Below are 16,511 nucleotides of genomic sequence, written 5' to 3' on the forward strand. Positions count from 1 at the left end.
CAAACATGAAATTTCCTAGTGAGAGAGACAGGCAAGAGGCGCAGCGTGACAAAGGGCAGGGAGGAGTGTAGATAAATGCTACTGCTGTAAAGTATTTGTTTTAATATTTACTTTCTTTTGCTGGTCATGAATACACAACGAAATACTTGGAGAAGGAGGAAGTTGGTCAATGTGGTCAGAAATTCAGTTTTTGTCCCTTTAAAATTAGATGTACCCAGGAATTAACTCTATTAAATTATTTTTTTCCCACTCAATTGCAACAAGGAGAAAAAAAATCAAGATCAGATATTTGACAAAATGCACTATCCTGACCTGTGAAATGGTAAATAGAGGCAGTGACTGATGTAGAAATAATGTATTTGAGAGGCTTTTAGACACTTGGACTGCTTAATATGTAGGTTAACCCTTAATGGATGGTAGAGAATAGATAGCTGCTAGACTGTGGAGTTTAACAGGACAAATCAATAACTGCTTCCCAAAAGTAGTTTGTGCTGTTGATTGAGTGCAATTCTGTAGACTTCTTGATATTTATGGATATGTTTTACATTTCTAAAATTCTACCATAATTACCTAAAATATGCAAGAAACATTGACATATTGCAAGAAACATTGACATTCTAGTTATAGAAGGACACCACATAGGCAGTGAGAAATACGCTTTTAGGGAAAGCAAAATGACATTTATTGAGAGGAAATGAGATAGATGGGAATGTAGTAAATGTTTATATAAATATGAGTCACTATAAAATGTGGGAACTATAAAAAAGGGTAGGAATTTGAGAAAGGTGGTAAAACTCTAATAGAGTTTTGCTAGGTTGTTGGGATTTTTCATGGGGAAGTACAATGTAGTGTTACATGTTTGTAATCTAACAGAAAGGTGTCACAAAATAATAAAATATTAAAGTGTAAAGATTGGTAGTCAGATTGGGGGGAATATTATATACAAAGGAGAAATAAACTAGATGAAAACTGGCTGGATGAGTAAGCTCAGATAGTAGTGGTCAGTGCCTAACTGGTTACAAGCATTACTTCTTCGGGATTGATAGTGGTATTAATTTGGTTTAATGCCTCCATTAATGTTCTGGGCTTTGAGATGCAGTCCACTTTCTTCAGGTCCACAGATAACACAGAGTTGGTTGGAAGGGTTGACGTACTGGTAGATGGGGCTACTCCAGCCTTTCAAGGTCCATCTCAAGAGAAATGGGTTGCTGGGAACTTACTGAAAAACCAATACCAATCCTGCATTTTGGATGGGACAAGCCCTTGCAGCAGAATGGGTTTGGGCCTGACTGTCCAGTGATCAGCTCTGCTGAAGGGAACCTTTTGATTCCTGACGGACAGTGAATTTAAAGCAGTTAGTCCTTGTAGCGGTGAAAGTGTGGTCAGTGGGTTGAGGCAAGTGATCATTCTGCTTTTTTCAGTACTTGTGAGTCTGTATCTGGAGTAGTGTGTACAGCGTTAGGTCTCCCAGTACAAGTAACGCATTGCCAAACTGGAGCATAAGCCTCACCACCACAACCACAGAGATGGTTAGGGACTGGAACATATGACATGCACCAAAAGGCTGAGGGAGCTGTGTTTCTTCAGTGTTATGAAGACTAAGGGAGAATCTACCTGCAGTCTACAACTGCCTAATGGGTAATTAATAGAAGATAAAGCCAAAGGCTAATAGACTACCAAACATATAGTACTGCTTCTCTGAATACTCTAGGACTCTGCATACCAGGATTTTTCTAATCCAGAGAAGGTATCTCTGTATATATTAACTCAGGACACATTTTTCTTCTATTATTTTTTCCAGTTGCTCTTTGGATCTGTGCTAACTTTTAACATTCACACTGCCCAGTGGTAAGCATTGGTATGGATATAATATAAACCCAGGATTTAACCTGAAGGTCCTGAACCTGCAGAAGAAGTGCTTGTCCCAAATACTAATGAAGCATTTCACCTCAGAACACCCCACCTGCCTGCAAAGTGGTCTCTTAACTGAGCTAGGAGGGCAAAATAGAAAGAAAAGTGAGGAAAAAGTGTTGAAACACAGATTTATTTCCACGTGTTCCATGTGGCAGTATTAGAACAGGAGGGCAAAGTGGTCTGTACTCACAGCACTGCTTCTTGGAAAAGATAATTTCAGCTTTCAAACAGAGATACCTGATATCATCAGAGCTCCCCAGAACATCTACTCTGAATTTTCAGACCTGCTTCTCCCTCTCTGCTCCCCTTGCACCCAGATTTCAACGTCGAACAGTTAAATGAAGTACACAGTCTGTGCTCCTGTGATATCTAATGTTAGAAAAGAAAATGGGGTTAAATACAATCTCTTGATGATTTACAAGTTTACAGGGTGAGAAAAATTTTTAAAAATACCATTTTATTTATTTCATTTAACTACACTCTGATATGTCAAGTCATTTCCCATTGATGATAGACACTGATTGACAGCACTTGTCAGCAACAGAAAAGGAAATCTTCCTTAAGAGCCCCTAGTACAGTATCTATAGATTAACAGAGGACAAATCCGTCATGTCCTGAAGTAATAAAATTGTTAACAGATTAGAATAGAGCCTGATACAAGAAGCAAGGTATCAGTCTGCAGCAAGTGAGCTACATCTGAACTTGGTGCTGATTGACTCTGTTCTCTATGTAGCAAGTTCATTGTCTGATACACGTTTTTAAGACAAGGCTAAGTGTCAAGCATGTTGGCATTTTTCTGGTTCTATCAGCGGTGGAACTTGTTCAACTGTGACTAGCATACAGCTTTCACAGCTTGTTATTCACAACATTTATTTTATGGTATTTAATAAGAGATACAAAGGTGTTAAAGCAACTCGTTTCCCATTATCAGAACTGCTAGCAAATGCAAAACAAAACAAAAACAAACAAACAAAAATTATCACCACAGTTGTGGATTTCTTTCTTTTTAGAAAGAGATTGTCATCGGAATCCATGATACTTTTTCATATAGGTAGCTGATTATTTTTCACAATGCTATCCCAGACTGTAGAAGGATAACTTTATTCGTTAAAGGTGAAATATACATTTTTCTTTCAGTGATAATTTGTTCAGCATCAGTCTAGGCAGGTGTGTATGTTGCTAGGGTAATACAGAGTCCATTTAGCCTCTACATGCTTGTTGCAAAACCTTGTTCAAAATAATAATAATAATGAAATACTGAAATAGGTTTTTATTCTTGTACCTCACTTAACCTTAACTAAATATAAAAAGTTATTGTAAGCTCCTAATACATCGTTATCTGATCAGACTGCTGATGGTATTAAAGTTGCATGCTACTCGGCTCACTTTTCATGTGTCTAATTCCGTTGTTATTTTCTTGATGGTGTTCACACTGACGGTAGCCACATGGTGAGTGCTCCGGACATAGTGGCTTTCATAGCAGGCTTGCTGTCAGTCAATATTAAAAATTATTATTGATTTTAGGCAGAACATTGCTACATCAGTTCTGGATGCTTTTAAAAAATCTTATCCGTTCAGCCCAATTCCCTCATCTCCCTATGTGCATGGAAGCTGCTTTCACTTTTTCCAGTGTGCACATCACCCCTGCAATATTCATTCCCGCTTTATAACCACTTAAATAAGAGAAAAGTCAGCACTGTTCCTTTACCCAGTGATATTCAGTTTGAATGCACAGTAGTCACTGAATCTTTAACATTGATTTTTGAAGGCAATGCTGTCATTGCAGGCCTTTTGAATTAAGTGGCAAAGGCAAGGTTTGGACAACAATTTAAAACAATTTAATGGGACAATATCATCAGTTTATACATAGGCAGCACCATCAAGCTCTTAGTTTTGAAAAGAGAGGCCAAGAAAAACTACAAAGAAAGATTTGAGGCTATTTTTGTAGAAATGAGTAACTCAAGGGAAAAAAAGAACCTGAAGAAATGCTTGTGAGATAGCACATAGAATACAACTACAGCTGCAGTAATTGGACTGTGAAATATTTGTCTTAATTTTTGATACAAGAAGTAGTTTACTCATAACAGTTTATGAGCCTCTTAGCACTTGAATGCTGAGGTGTTTCCCCCAACCTGCCAAAGCTTTGTGTTTTTCTGGTTTTGAGGGATTTTTAATGTTACTTTTTTTTTTTTTTTCCTCTGGTACACTCCCTGCTGTCTAATCCTCTCTGAAACTCAATTACTGCTGGTGGATCGATATCCCTGTGTAGATTAAAGGGCTGTGTGTTCTTCGAAGGGTCCCCAGCTGCAAGCAGTATGTTTGCACATGTACTAACATGTTTTTGATGTTGTTGTTTTTTTTTGTTTTGTTTTTTTTTGACAGCACTAATAATGTGTAGAATACTAATAGACATACTATGTGTTAAATATACCACAAGGCGCAATTGTGACTTGTGTTGATAGGAGCCTAGAAAAAAGACACTTTCTAAGATTATGGCATAACTTGGCATTTCCTCCAAAGGTACCCAGTACAATCCTGTGCTCTACTTTTTGAAAGACAGGCAAATAGAGTTTCCTCGGGGACAATTTAGTAAAGATGTAAGGAGAAATAAAATGTCTGTAGCGATGGTGTAGCACTGCCTCTAACAAGGGATTTGTGTTAGATGCCCATCCTGATGGAGAAGAATAAACTACCTGAGAAGGAGGCAGCTAAAATAAATGAGTGCTGAATCCATAGAGAGTAAATAATGAGGGAGGCATATGCCTGCTGGAGGAATTTGGTTCTTACTGTATATAGCAGGAGAAAAAATATATGACCCTGTCAGTATATAGCTTTACCACGGTTTGCACAATACACTTCATGGCATAGAGACTGTGGAAGTGATGAAATGCTGAGGAGTTCTCCTTGGCATCTCCGGCTAGTTAACTCCAGGGCAGATGTTGGAGAGGGGCTATAAAAATTCCAGTTAGTGTTTTCCCTAAATTTAGTGGCATTGCACTCACCTGGTTGTCCACTTCTAGGGGGGGGGAAAAAAAGTGAGGAAGCAAGAGCAGAGGTGGGGACTCCCTTTCAGTAATAACATTCTTGGACCTTGAACATCAAGTTCAAAAGGTGTGAATGGGAGAGAAGTTTCAGCAATCAGCCTGTGACTTCTCATGGTAGCCAAGGAGTAAGGGACCATCAGGTTCTGCACAGATTAAAGGAGCATCTGATACACAGCTGGCAGGTCTACAATTATATTTGTCCATCACCTGAGGAAGCTACAGGGGGTATGGGAACCCCACCAGCTGGACTTGGCCTTTTGTAGTGTGCCAGTTTGAAACAGAGGCTGGTGTGAGGTGAGTGTCAGCTGGCTGCATCCCGTCAGTTGGAGATGCTCCCTCAGAGAGGAGCAGAGGAACAGGTTTCGGGGAGCCTGGTAGCAAAATTGTGCCAGGACTCTGTCCTGGAGCTTGACATCCTGTGTTGTAGCTGATACGTTTCATCCTTTTTAAAGGACTGCTACCAGGTTTCTGCAGGTAATTTTTTCCCTTGTTATATGGAAAGCAGGTGGGTTTTTGTAGTTTTATATTTTAATAAAGCTGACTGGGGCCTTCAGCATTGCTGTTTCATGAACTCCTTCCAGAGCAGCTCCCAAAGGAGAGGCCTGGAGTTTGATCATCCTAGATTTTTTGTTTTGTTTTGTTTTAACCTGTTTCTCAATCATATCCTAGTCTTCCCTCCAGCTTGTTTTAAACTTCACAATATGTGTGGTGAGTTGCCAATGTACATTGCTCTTAACTTTGCATTTAATGGTTACAGCTCTACCTCCCCTCAACCCTTGAGTATGTAATCACAGCAAGGCCTCTAGAGGGGAAGCAAGAAAAGTTTTACAGCTTTTTAGAAGGTTTTACAATCTGAACAGAAGTCATAAAGATTATTTACTTGAAACTCTGAAGAATGTTTATTCAAGTTCAAGCAGGTGGGCCAAACCTTTGTACTGGGGACAAACAACAGAAAAATACATTGTTCTAAAGTTTTAAATTCATAAAACCTGTATCTGGAATATGGTTAAATATGACATACATGCAAGTTCAGAAATGACATGCTTTAGATCACTACTGTAATTGCCTTTTAGACTTGAGGTTTAGAATTGACCTGTCAGACTTTAATAAACAGGCTGTTTTTATTTTAAATTGTTACTCTGTGACAGAAATGGCAAATTAGAAGATGTATAGCCTAGTAAAGTGAGTCTTTTTAACATTCCAGGCTTGGCTCATAATGATGCTTATAGATTATCTTGGTTGAGTTTCTGAATAAGTATGCAATAAGAGTATTCTTCTTCTTCTTCTTCTTTTTTTTTTTTTTTCCTGTACCAAGATATTTAAGCATAAATTTAAATACAAGTCACCGTGTCACGACTGTCTTCCTGCAGCTTAATCCACCTCTTATGGTACCTCTAGATTTTGGTGTTTTTTTTAGAATTTTGTGTTACTCTAGTCTTATAAGTGGTTCTAATCAGTGCTTAGAAATAGTAAGTTAGCTACTACTAACTCTGAAAAACAGAAAAAAATGAATATATTTATAGTTGCACTGTTGTTCTAGGCTTTTGCTAGCATGTTTTTCATGAATGCTCTTTTCTTTTAATACAGATACTAGTCGTAGATGCCAGAAACTGTCCACTCACACAACTGTTCATTCTGACTGTTTTTCATTACTCATATCGTGTATTATATTGCTTCATTTGGAAAATATCAAAAGCACTATAAAATGGGAGATAGCAAATTAATAAATGCCACACAAAATCTTTTTTTCTTTTTTCTCTTTTTTTTTCCTTTTTTTCTCTCTTTTTTTTCTCATTTTTTCTTTTTCTTTTCCTTTTTTTTCTTTTCTTTTTTTTTTTTTTTAATAAATGAGCTCTTTTGCTGGAATACAGAAAACTCTAGAGGTCTGCAATAGAGGTCTGAAAATCTTTTCACAAACAGTTGGCAGTTGGCTCAGTATTGGTCCTAATTTAGTTTAAAAAAAAAAACAAACAAAACACTCTGGAAAGAAATATGCGATTAACTTCCTTGACTGAGCTATTATAAATAATATGACTCCATGAATTAGAACACAGAAAACTTAGCACTTTTGTTTTCAAAACTATTGAACAAAGTATTTTTTCTTTTAATTACTGTACACCAAGTCTTTTGACTTTCATAGCCTGGTTTTTGATTTGCGAAGTGCTCTGAAAGCAGACATGAATTCTCAGATGTCACAAGGGCTTTGTACAGCTGGAGTAGGTAGAGTAGTAGTCTGGTTTTGCAGAGTGTTACTGGAGCTGTGTGAACGGAGATTGTTTGCTCTGACAGAGCAGAGTTTACATGGACCAGCCACATGTGACGCCAGAGAATGTAGGAGCTTTTGCTTCTCAGTTCTGGATTTAGAATATGCATTTCTGACATTTGTTTTACACCTGCAAAAGTTATTTAAACAGTATCACATGAAAATATTGAAAGAGGAAAAAGGCAAAGAGATTTATATTTGTTCTTTTGGTTTTTGTTCCAGTGAAATGAAGCAGAAGTTGGATGAAGAGGGTAACAAGTGCAACATCCTTTCCAAGCAGCAGAAGTTCAATGAGCACTGCTGTATTCGCTGCTGTTCCCCTTTCACCTTTCTTATCAACAGCAAGCGACAGTGCCAAGATTGCAAGTACAACATCTGCAAGAGCTGCAGCTCTTACCAGAAGAAGGAGAAGGCTTGGATTTGCAGTGTCTGCCAGCAAGCAAGGTAGGCACCTATTGTTCAACAGCCTGTATAAAGCAGCTGTGGCCTGACCTACTCTTTTCCCTGTATTTGTCAGTAGTTAAGACTAGCAGGATGGGACACGAAGTACCTGTTTATGATGGGGTTGATTTGTTCCTGAGCCATGATGTACCTGTTTTTCTAGGGGTTAATTTGTTCTAAGAATGTTCTAAGAACCTGTTGCATTTCCCAGGTTTGTTTAGTTGATCTGATGAATCAGCAAGCACTAGTTGGACTTAGTTTGTACATGGCTGTGATCGTGAATGTCTAGGTAACTAACCTAACCTGAGTGTAGTTAATCATTTTTCAGCAAATCCCGTTGATAGGTGGGGCATGGAAAGAATATTAGTGACTAGATCATCCATCTGTGAATGACTTTTGGAGTGCTTTTCCAAATGCTGGCTTATTGGTAGGGATGCTTTGGGTTTACTTTGGCAAATAACTGTACAAAACAGCAGTGCAACCTGTTATAATTCTTAACATTTGTTAAGAATATGCTGTCAGGCCTCTGTTTATAGATGGTATCAGTGGTTTACTTGTTTCACCCTTTTGAGGATAATATAGCCAACACATTTAAAGACAGCACCAGAAAACCAAAGCTAATCCAAGCAAACATAACAGTGGGAAATGGACCACTCCCTGGAGGATGACTCTGATAGACCTTCTTATCTGCATTGTAGGCCAGGTACCAAAAGCAGCCTCAGTTGCAGTAGCATAGTATCATCTCTGACTTCTTTACTTGGATGAGAAGCATAGATGAATTTGATCAGTTCCTCATAGTTTAATTTTGAACATTGGTGAGTAAAACAGCTGAGCAAATATGACAGAGATGGCTGGAGGATCAAGACAAGAGCTGTGTCCTTTTCCAGTGTTGTACAGTATTTCTGTGCTTACCAGCCACTCATTTTTCCTGCTTGCTTCTGATCAACACCCACTTGAATCTTAAGTTTTCACATCATATCTGTGAATGAAGTGTGTGCCCTTTTGCACAGGGCTTTAAGATCATAGGGATCCCAGGTGAGTGACTCTGTTTCCAAATGCCAGCCTTTGAGCCCAAAGGAGGATGTATTCCCCAGGGGCATCTGCTCCTCCTCTGACATTTCCTTAGGGAAACCTACTCCAACAAACCCCTGTCAAGGCAAGAGAAGAATGACAGGAGTCTCTTTTCCAGCAGCACAGAGAGCTGCAGAGCCAGTGTTCAATTCTGCTTTATCCATTTAACCATTTCATGACACCTCTTTCCTCCACTTCTCTCAATTGTAATGCGTTTACAAACATTTTCCTAATTTATGAAATGTGGGACTCCGCTTGAGTTGTTTTCCAGTAAATAAATCAAATAACACTGATGCTAATAATTTTATGCCCTGGTTTATTGGACCATGTGACTTACACATCCCTGCAGGGGAAGCTGGGGTGAGAATTCCCCGGAAGCTGCTGAGGTGTTTTTTTTTTTTTTGTTGTTGTTTTTTGTTTTTGTTTTTTTTGTTTATTTGAGGGGGTATTGTTTTGAACTACCACTCAGTATTTCTTCCAGGGAAAAACCTGGGGGGAAATGCCACAGTTTGTTGTCAGTTCCAGTCCCTTTCTTTCTCAGTGACTTAGAAGTAGGGAGCATGGACTATGCCCTCCCATTGCTCCAGATGTCCTCTTCTTATTATGTCTTTTATTTTTTCCTGTAATAAGTTAACACTAGTAGTAAACATGGCTCTTTGTTTAGCTGCTACTTCTCTGCATGTCTTACTACACTATTAGATACTGAGCTAGAAACATCTCAGAGGACTGTGCTTTCAGGTTGTTCTCTCCGCCCCCCCCCCCCCCCCCCTCCATTTTTCTTTAATTATGTAAGAATTAATGTTGTAATTCTTTGCTATGTAGAAAGGGCTTAGTTGAACTGGGAAAGCATGAACACTTTCAGTTTGGATTTTCCTTAATGACCTGCTTGTGCTCTTCAGTTCCACTCTAGAGCAGTGCTGGAATACCCTGAGTTTCACTTCTAGCTTTTATTTGGAATATGTCATACGGTTCTCTTATGTTGGAAGCAGTTTCTTACTGTACAAAAGGCTATAAAGCATTCCTAGCAGTAATTATTTTTTTAAAGATGGTTAACCTTGTACATTAGAGCTTGGAACTCTAATTAGGTGAATTGAAAGCTGCTTTGTGTCTATATGTACATGCAAAAAAAATCTTAAAAATTCCTTTATGATTTGGGAACCAGGACCAAAGACTTGGGGATGATTTTTGTTTGTTTTGTTTTGTTTTGGAGAGCAATACATTGCATAAGTGTCACTTGGGTTTGAATTTAAAACACTTCTGAGAGCTGTGTCCTTACCTTTAGATCATCATTTTCTCTATAAGCTTTCTCTAAAAGAGTCGCATCAACTTCTGCAGGCTGTAAATAGTTTACTGGTAGAATTCTACAAGGGGGTAGTCTTGACACTGAAGAAAATCTGGTATGTTTAGTCAGTCTCTCAAGGCATGACCCTACTGCAGCTATGTGTTCGGTGGAAATTGGTTTTCATCTTCCAAAGCAGAGATCTACATTTAGCAGAGAGCAAATAATGCTGGTCAGGATTTGAAACATACAACATTTGTAGAAAATGGGGCCAAAATGTTATAGTCTTCACTTCTTCTAAAGGCAGTAAGCTCATCTGCAAGCCAATGGGAAACAAAAATAGTGTTTTTACTCTTTAAAGCGCATCTCTTCTTTTGATGCATCTTTTAGGTATTACAAGATTTGTCTCAGCATAGAATCTCAATACTTGGAAATGGCTTTCTAGCAATGTTGCTGTGAGGAACTGCAGAACCTTTCTTCGTTTTCCCAGTTTTTCAGTTCTGCAACACCTTCTGCTAACGCATTCTGGTTTAGATTTATCTCTGAAGGCCTTTATTAACATTCTAGTGTTTTGTTTTTTGTTTGTTTGTTTGTTTGTTTTGCTCATGTGTATCTTTCTAATTTCTAAATATGTTATGATAAAATTGTATACTATTGGTGTCAAGTTTTCCATTTGTGTATGGTGTCAAGTTTTCCATTTGTGTATAGTGCATTTCTGGTTCTTCAAAAGCTTTGTACAATGTCTTCTAGTTAGACACACATAAGATGATGTGTTTGGGCAGCAGTCTGTACATATTAGTAAGTGCTTTTGGCTAAGTAGATTCCAGACACAGTTGCTCTGCCCTCTGGATTAATACTTGGTGCCAGACAAGGGGGTTCTTTGCTCATTTATCAGTAATAGGGCATTATTTCCATTTGTCTGATGCCCTCAGACGGAGGTCTTTCCTTGTCTTTCTTTTCCAAACCATAAGGAGTCATATTCCACAGCACCCTGCTAAGGGATACCCTGCTTTCCAGTTTAACACTTGCACTAACAACAACAACAACAACAACAAAATAAAAAAATATATAGTGTAAGCCATTAAAATGCATATTTTTGCAGGCTTTCTACACCAATCCCATAATACTTCTAGACTGTAGGAGGGGGGCTTATACAGGTCTATCCAAAATAAGGTACACAAACATCTGAAGGCTGTCCACCACATTTTTTTCATAACTCTCTAGCATTCTAGGTTTCCTTTTTCTGGTGTCACTTATTTGCTTATTAGAAGAGCTCTGCCTTTGTGAGAATGTGTGCACCTAATCCTTTCATGCCTTCACATCCATCTGCTGTGTGATTCTCTCATTTGTTCTCAAAAACCTCACTCAGATGATGAGAGATCATCATCTGGTGGCCTCTGCTTAGCTCCCTTGAACCACGTTTTGAGTAAGGGGGCATTATAGGGGACATACAGGGGTCTGCAGAGCATCATCATTCTGCTTCTTAGAAGCTGCTTTGCTGCTGATGGTCCTTTGCTAATGACAGTTATTAAGACACAGAGATCCAAGCACTGCTCCTTTTCTCCTTAATGGTGTTGACTAATGGAAAATGCAGTGATGCTGCATAAACTTGAACTTCATGCAGTCAAAGTAGTGGTCTGAGCATCTCAAAATGTGTCTCAAAAATTGTCACTATGGTTGCTTGCAGCACAGATTTTTTTTTGTTTGTTTTGTTTTTCATACTTCCAATATTGACCCAACTTTTCATGATAATTTGACTGCTGCTTTAAGAAAAAAAAAAAGGGGGGGGGGGGGGGGGAAGACACTATTATTTATCTTCTCAGAGTCTCAATCCAGAGCTATTTTTGAGTGTTTTTTACCACACTTTATTTTGAGATTATTTTAGAGCACAGTTGAAAGGTAAGGTAAGGTTCTAACTAGACTAACAATTAGCATTAGTAGCAAATGTAATTGTCTTACTGACCATGAAAATGAATTAGATCGATTAGATCGCTTTTTAAAATGTACAGTACAGCAAGAAATGAGGACAATTTATTAAGGTCTAGCCTACCTGCAGAGCCCAGTACATTTGTCTCTGACTAGCGTGTATTGGAAGTAATACTAATATAAAAAAGGAGCAATGGGCAGAAGAACACCCTTCAAATAGGCTGGAGCTTTGCCACACCCAGGAACAGTCCCAAATAAAACTTCTCTATTTCAGATGGTTTTGTTTGGAGAATGTATTTAATATAATGTGCTGTGATGTCAGCAAAACAGTGTATTTTTGTGGAAACATGGTAGAGTCAGTGTGAGTTTAGCCTTTCAAACAGTACATCTCCTCTGCTTAGCTGATGCAAGTTTTAGTGTAAAACTCTTTACAGTCTCTGCAGGAATACTTTGTCTGCTCTGTGTGGATGAGCTGGATGGGGAACTCTGCTAAAGTTCAGTCTGGAGACAACTTGCAGCAATGATGTGAAGCTTGTCTGATGTTTGTCATGCTCTCATTCTCCTCCAGCAATTACCAGAAAAGGCCTGTTCTTCTGCTGGGTACAGTTAACAAGGAAAGCATCTGAGAAGTTTCTGCAGAGAATTTGGGAACATACATTAAAATGCAGATGCAGGAATGCAGTAAAGGCACCCTTGGCAGTGCTCACATTCAGCCAAAGCTCACCTTGGTACCTGAGCTCGCAGGCCAGACACAGTTAACTGTGTAGTGGAGGCCTATCTTACAGTCATCCATATATGTATTTGCCTTGTGTATCCCTGCTGCCTGTTTTGAGGTGATGTGTTGAAATCACTAAGACATTTTAGAGAAGTTTTATGGATGGGAAGGCATCTCTTAATGTGAGGTACCAAAACCACATACATTTTCTACAAATTTAATCTCTGGCGTTTGTTAGCAAGAACTGCTGGCTGAAGTTCTTTCATCTGTGTAAAGAGAGGATGATAATATTTCTTTATTTCCTGTTTATTTCCTGTCTTGACACTAACACCAAACATGAACTGTTCCCAGTTTCAGGGCTGCGTGAAGCCATGATGTTGGGGCCTGCAGCAGCTCCCCTGTCCCATGACCTAAAACACCCTGCAGCTGAGAATGGGCAGGCTCTGCCAAGTGAAAAGCAGATGAGCGCAACACTAACTTCCATCTCTCTGTTTCGCTTTCCTCTTTTTCCCTTCCACTCCATTGCTGAGGATTGTGTATATTGGTAATGGCTAGTAAATTTTTGTGAAGTTTTGGCCTGGGCGTTCAAAGCATGTGCAGGATGTTTCATGGTAAGGAACTCCTGTGACACTTTTGAAATAAAAGTGTGCCTAAGCTTAGCTTTCAAAGGTACTTTACAGCTAGAATTATAAATTACTGTGTCTTTGGGGAAAGAAAAACACATGCACACAAACGAAAGCAAAATTTGGCAAAGCCTTGGGATGGTATTTATGAAAAAGAAGTAGTCCTAGTTAATAATTGAACCTTGTATTTGTTTGTTGATGCATTTAGCTGTAACAAAACAGTTGGTTTCATGACTTAGTTGTGGAAAGCTGATTAAGTATAACACTGCTTAGCAATCTTGTTTTGTTTTCAAGCAGGCTAAACCATCTGGTAAAAGGAAGCTGAAGTATCTTTTAGATAGTCTACCTCAACTGCAGCTTTGTGCATACCTATATGAAAGCTGGATATTTCTGTTGTGTGAGGTTCCTGTCTGAGATTTGAGACAACTTTTACAGAATTTGGAAGCTGTGACTTTGTCACGTAAATGGCAGGAAATGTACATTTTTCCTTCCAAGATAGAATTGGATAGGAACGTTTGCTTGCTGTGTGGAAGAAAAGAAAAGATGTTTTAGCTCTGCCGTGTGCGTGTTGTCTTCACTGGACCCATATGGGTTTTGTTGTCTCTCTTTTTTTTTTTTTTGAAGTCATCTAATTTAGTCCATTCATATTCCACCTAAGGGATTTACTAATTTTACGTAAATAGCAGTGAAAGTTATTTTCCTCAGCTCCTCAGCTGCATGTACTTGTACAAATTGATGCAATTCCTTCCAAAAATGCCTGCCATTCTATTGCAATTTTCTTCCTCTTCCATTTCCCACCATTAACTCCCTGGTTTATATCTCAACTCTTCAGCTGTTTCTGTTTACCATTCTTTAGGATTGATAAGCTCTCTAGAAACTTGTGAAAGCATCACATTTGCTTACAGTATCCCTGAAGAGCAAGGGCAGTAGCCTGGATTTTGCACATGAGCCAGGAAAAGTCTTTGCTTTATTTAGTTTTTTCCTAGCTGGGTGGGAGAGGGAGAAAAATGTGCAAACTGTTTGCTTTGGCAGGCTGATCTCTACTGGTTTTATTTTTTTATTTTTTTTAATGCTATTCTGATCTGTCTTAATTATTTCCAAAGTATGCACTGTGAACAATTTCAATTCTGCTATACAGTGTACAGCTGTACTTGTTTAACACACAGCCAACTGCAATGCTGCACTCAGTTTGAAAAAAAGTATCTAAAATGGAATTGGAGAAGAGAGTACAAGAGAGGTCTATTAAAATGTCTAAATAGAAATGCTAATTAGATGATCATTTCTAGCTTTGAGTAACCTCTGAAGTGAGTGTGCAGCTGAGTGCCCAGAGGACTAACCCGTTTTTTAGGAGATCTAGATTCCAGTTCTAGCTGCTCACCTGATTGCCATGTGACCTTGGGGAAGTTCGCATGTCTCGAATTTCCCCATGTGCAGAATGGATTTAATGATGCTGAGGTCTTGGAGGTCAGTTGTTGAAAAGTTAAATGCTATGGCTGTAAAATGTTAAGTATTTATAACATACTGTTATTATAGACATTTTGCTGCAGTCAGCTTAGTTAAAAACTTTGCCTTCTGTGTTGCAGTAGCACAGGAAAGTAAGTGCTTGGATTCTCCCAAGCACATTACTCCTGTTTCTGAAAAGAGTTAAAAGGAGGACTCAGGGAACTACAGACCATTGAGCCTCAGCTCTGTGCCTGGGAAGATCATGGAACAGACCTTCCTGGAAGCAATGTCAAGGCACATGCAAGACAAGGAGGTGATCCAAGACAGCCAGCATGGCTTCATCAAAGGCAAATCATGCCTGACCAAACTGGTGGCCTTCCGTGATGGAGTGACTGCATCAGTTCACAAGGGAAGACCAACTGATGTCATCTATCTGGACTTCTGTAAGGCCTTTGACATGTTCCCGTGTGACATCCTGGTCTCCAAATTGGAGAGAGATGGATTTGAAGGGTGGACCATTCGTTGGATAAGGAATTGGTTTGAAGGCCACACCCAGAGAGTGGTGGTCAATGGCTCTATGTCCAGGTGGAGTCTGGTGATGAGTGGTGTGCCTCAAGGGTTTGCCTTGTTGATGTCTTTATCAACAAGTTTGATAAATGACACCTCAGCAAGTTTGCAGATGACACCAAGCTGAGTGGAGCAGTCAATACACTGGAAGGAATGCCATCCAGAGGGACCTGGACAAGCTAGAAGAGGGGGGTCCATATGAACCTAATGAGGATAAACCAGTCTAAATGTAAGGTGTTGCACCTGGGTTGGGGCAATGCCAGGCCTGGGTACAGACTGGGAGCAGCCCAGAGAGCAGCCCTGCAGAGCTGGTGACTTGGTGATCCAGATGAAAAAATAAATACTGTGTAAATAGTGTGCAAAAATATTGGGACTGCTGAACTGGGAGATGAGTAAGCAGGGATGCAGCACATTTTTTTCCACATAATAAGCAACATATGAATTATAGATTGACCTTATTTAGCCTTTCAGTTTTTCAAAAGCCATGGCCTTTCATTGAAGTTGACAAGTGGAAAGCTAATTAAAAATACCCACAATTCCTTATTTTAAATGTGATCATTCCTGTGTGTTGTGATGGACTTTTCTTGGTTGACAGGTTGACAGGGTGAGGTTTGCTTTCCTGACATCCCCTCTGCTTCAGCAGATTTATGAGCTGATAATTATAATAAACTCAACATGGCCAAGCACTTTTGGAATCTGATAAACCCCTCTGAATATCCCATACTGCATCGTCCTTTTCTCTCCACCTGGTGCCTGTATGTGGGTGACCTTGTGGGTGTTTCTCTAGGCCCCTGCAGAAGTTCTCGGGTAAGCTTTCTGAGAGGAAGAACATTTTGGCTCAGTCCTGTGGTAACATGAGCTGAAATGTAGGATAGTGTGCTTCAGAGCAGGAGCTCCCCAGACAGGCTGAATTGTAAAATTCAAGAGGAGACATTTGCTGCCCAGGCATTTCAGCCCCAGTGCTCCCCCTCCAAGCTCATGTGGCAGCACTGGGCTATCTGCTGGCCTTCAACGTTCTGGGTCATCCTGCAGCTCCACCGAGTGTCAGCCTTTCCTCGTCCTCTCCAGGACTACAGGATGCTTACTTGCCTGGCAGAAGCTGACTTCTGATTCATGTTTTTCTCCTCTGAGCTGGGTTTCTAAAATCTTGTTAGCATAACGTTGTTTGGGAAATGTTTTTCAAAACATATTAATCTGAAAAAGCTGTTAAACAAATTACCCCTCC

At 39.4% G+C, this 16,511-nt stretch overlaps 1 protein-coding gene across 14 annotated transcripts in view; it reads left to right on the forward strand.

Moving 5' to 3' along the window:
- Window positions 1–16,511, forward strand: part of MYRIP (myosin VIIA and Rab interacting protein) — a 254,003-nt gene that overhangs the window by 108,805 nt on the left and 128,687 nt on the right. For all 14 annotated transcript variants that reach the window (XR_014580615.1, XM_083826509.1, XM_083826515.1 and 11 more), the window contains one exon: window positions 7,444–7,665. Coding sequence is in view for 13 of the 14 variants with exons in the window: in XM_083826509.1 (XP_083682635.1) it covers window positions 7,444–7,665 (222 nt within the window). In the remaining variant the exon portion in view is untranslated. The remainder of the gene's footprint in view (window positions 1–7,443; window positions 7,666–16,511) is intronic.

The sequence above is a fragment of the Anser anser genome, assembly GCF_964211835.1.
Source record: "Anser anser genome assembly, chromosome: 2".
Lineage (NCBI taxonomy): Eukaryota > Metazoa > Chordata > Aves > Anseriformes > Anatidae > Anser > Anser anser.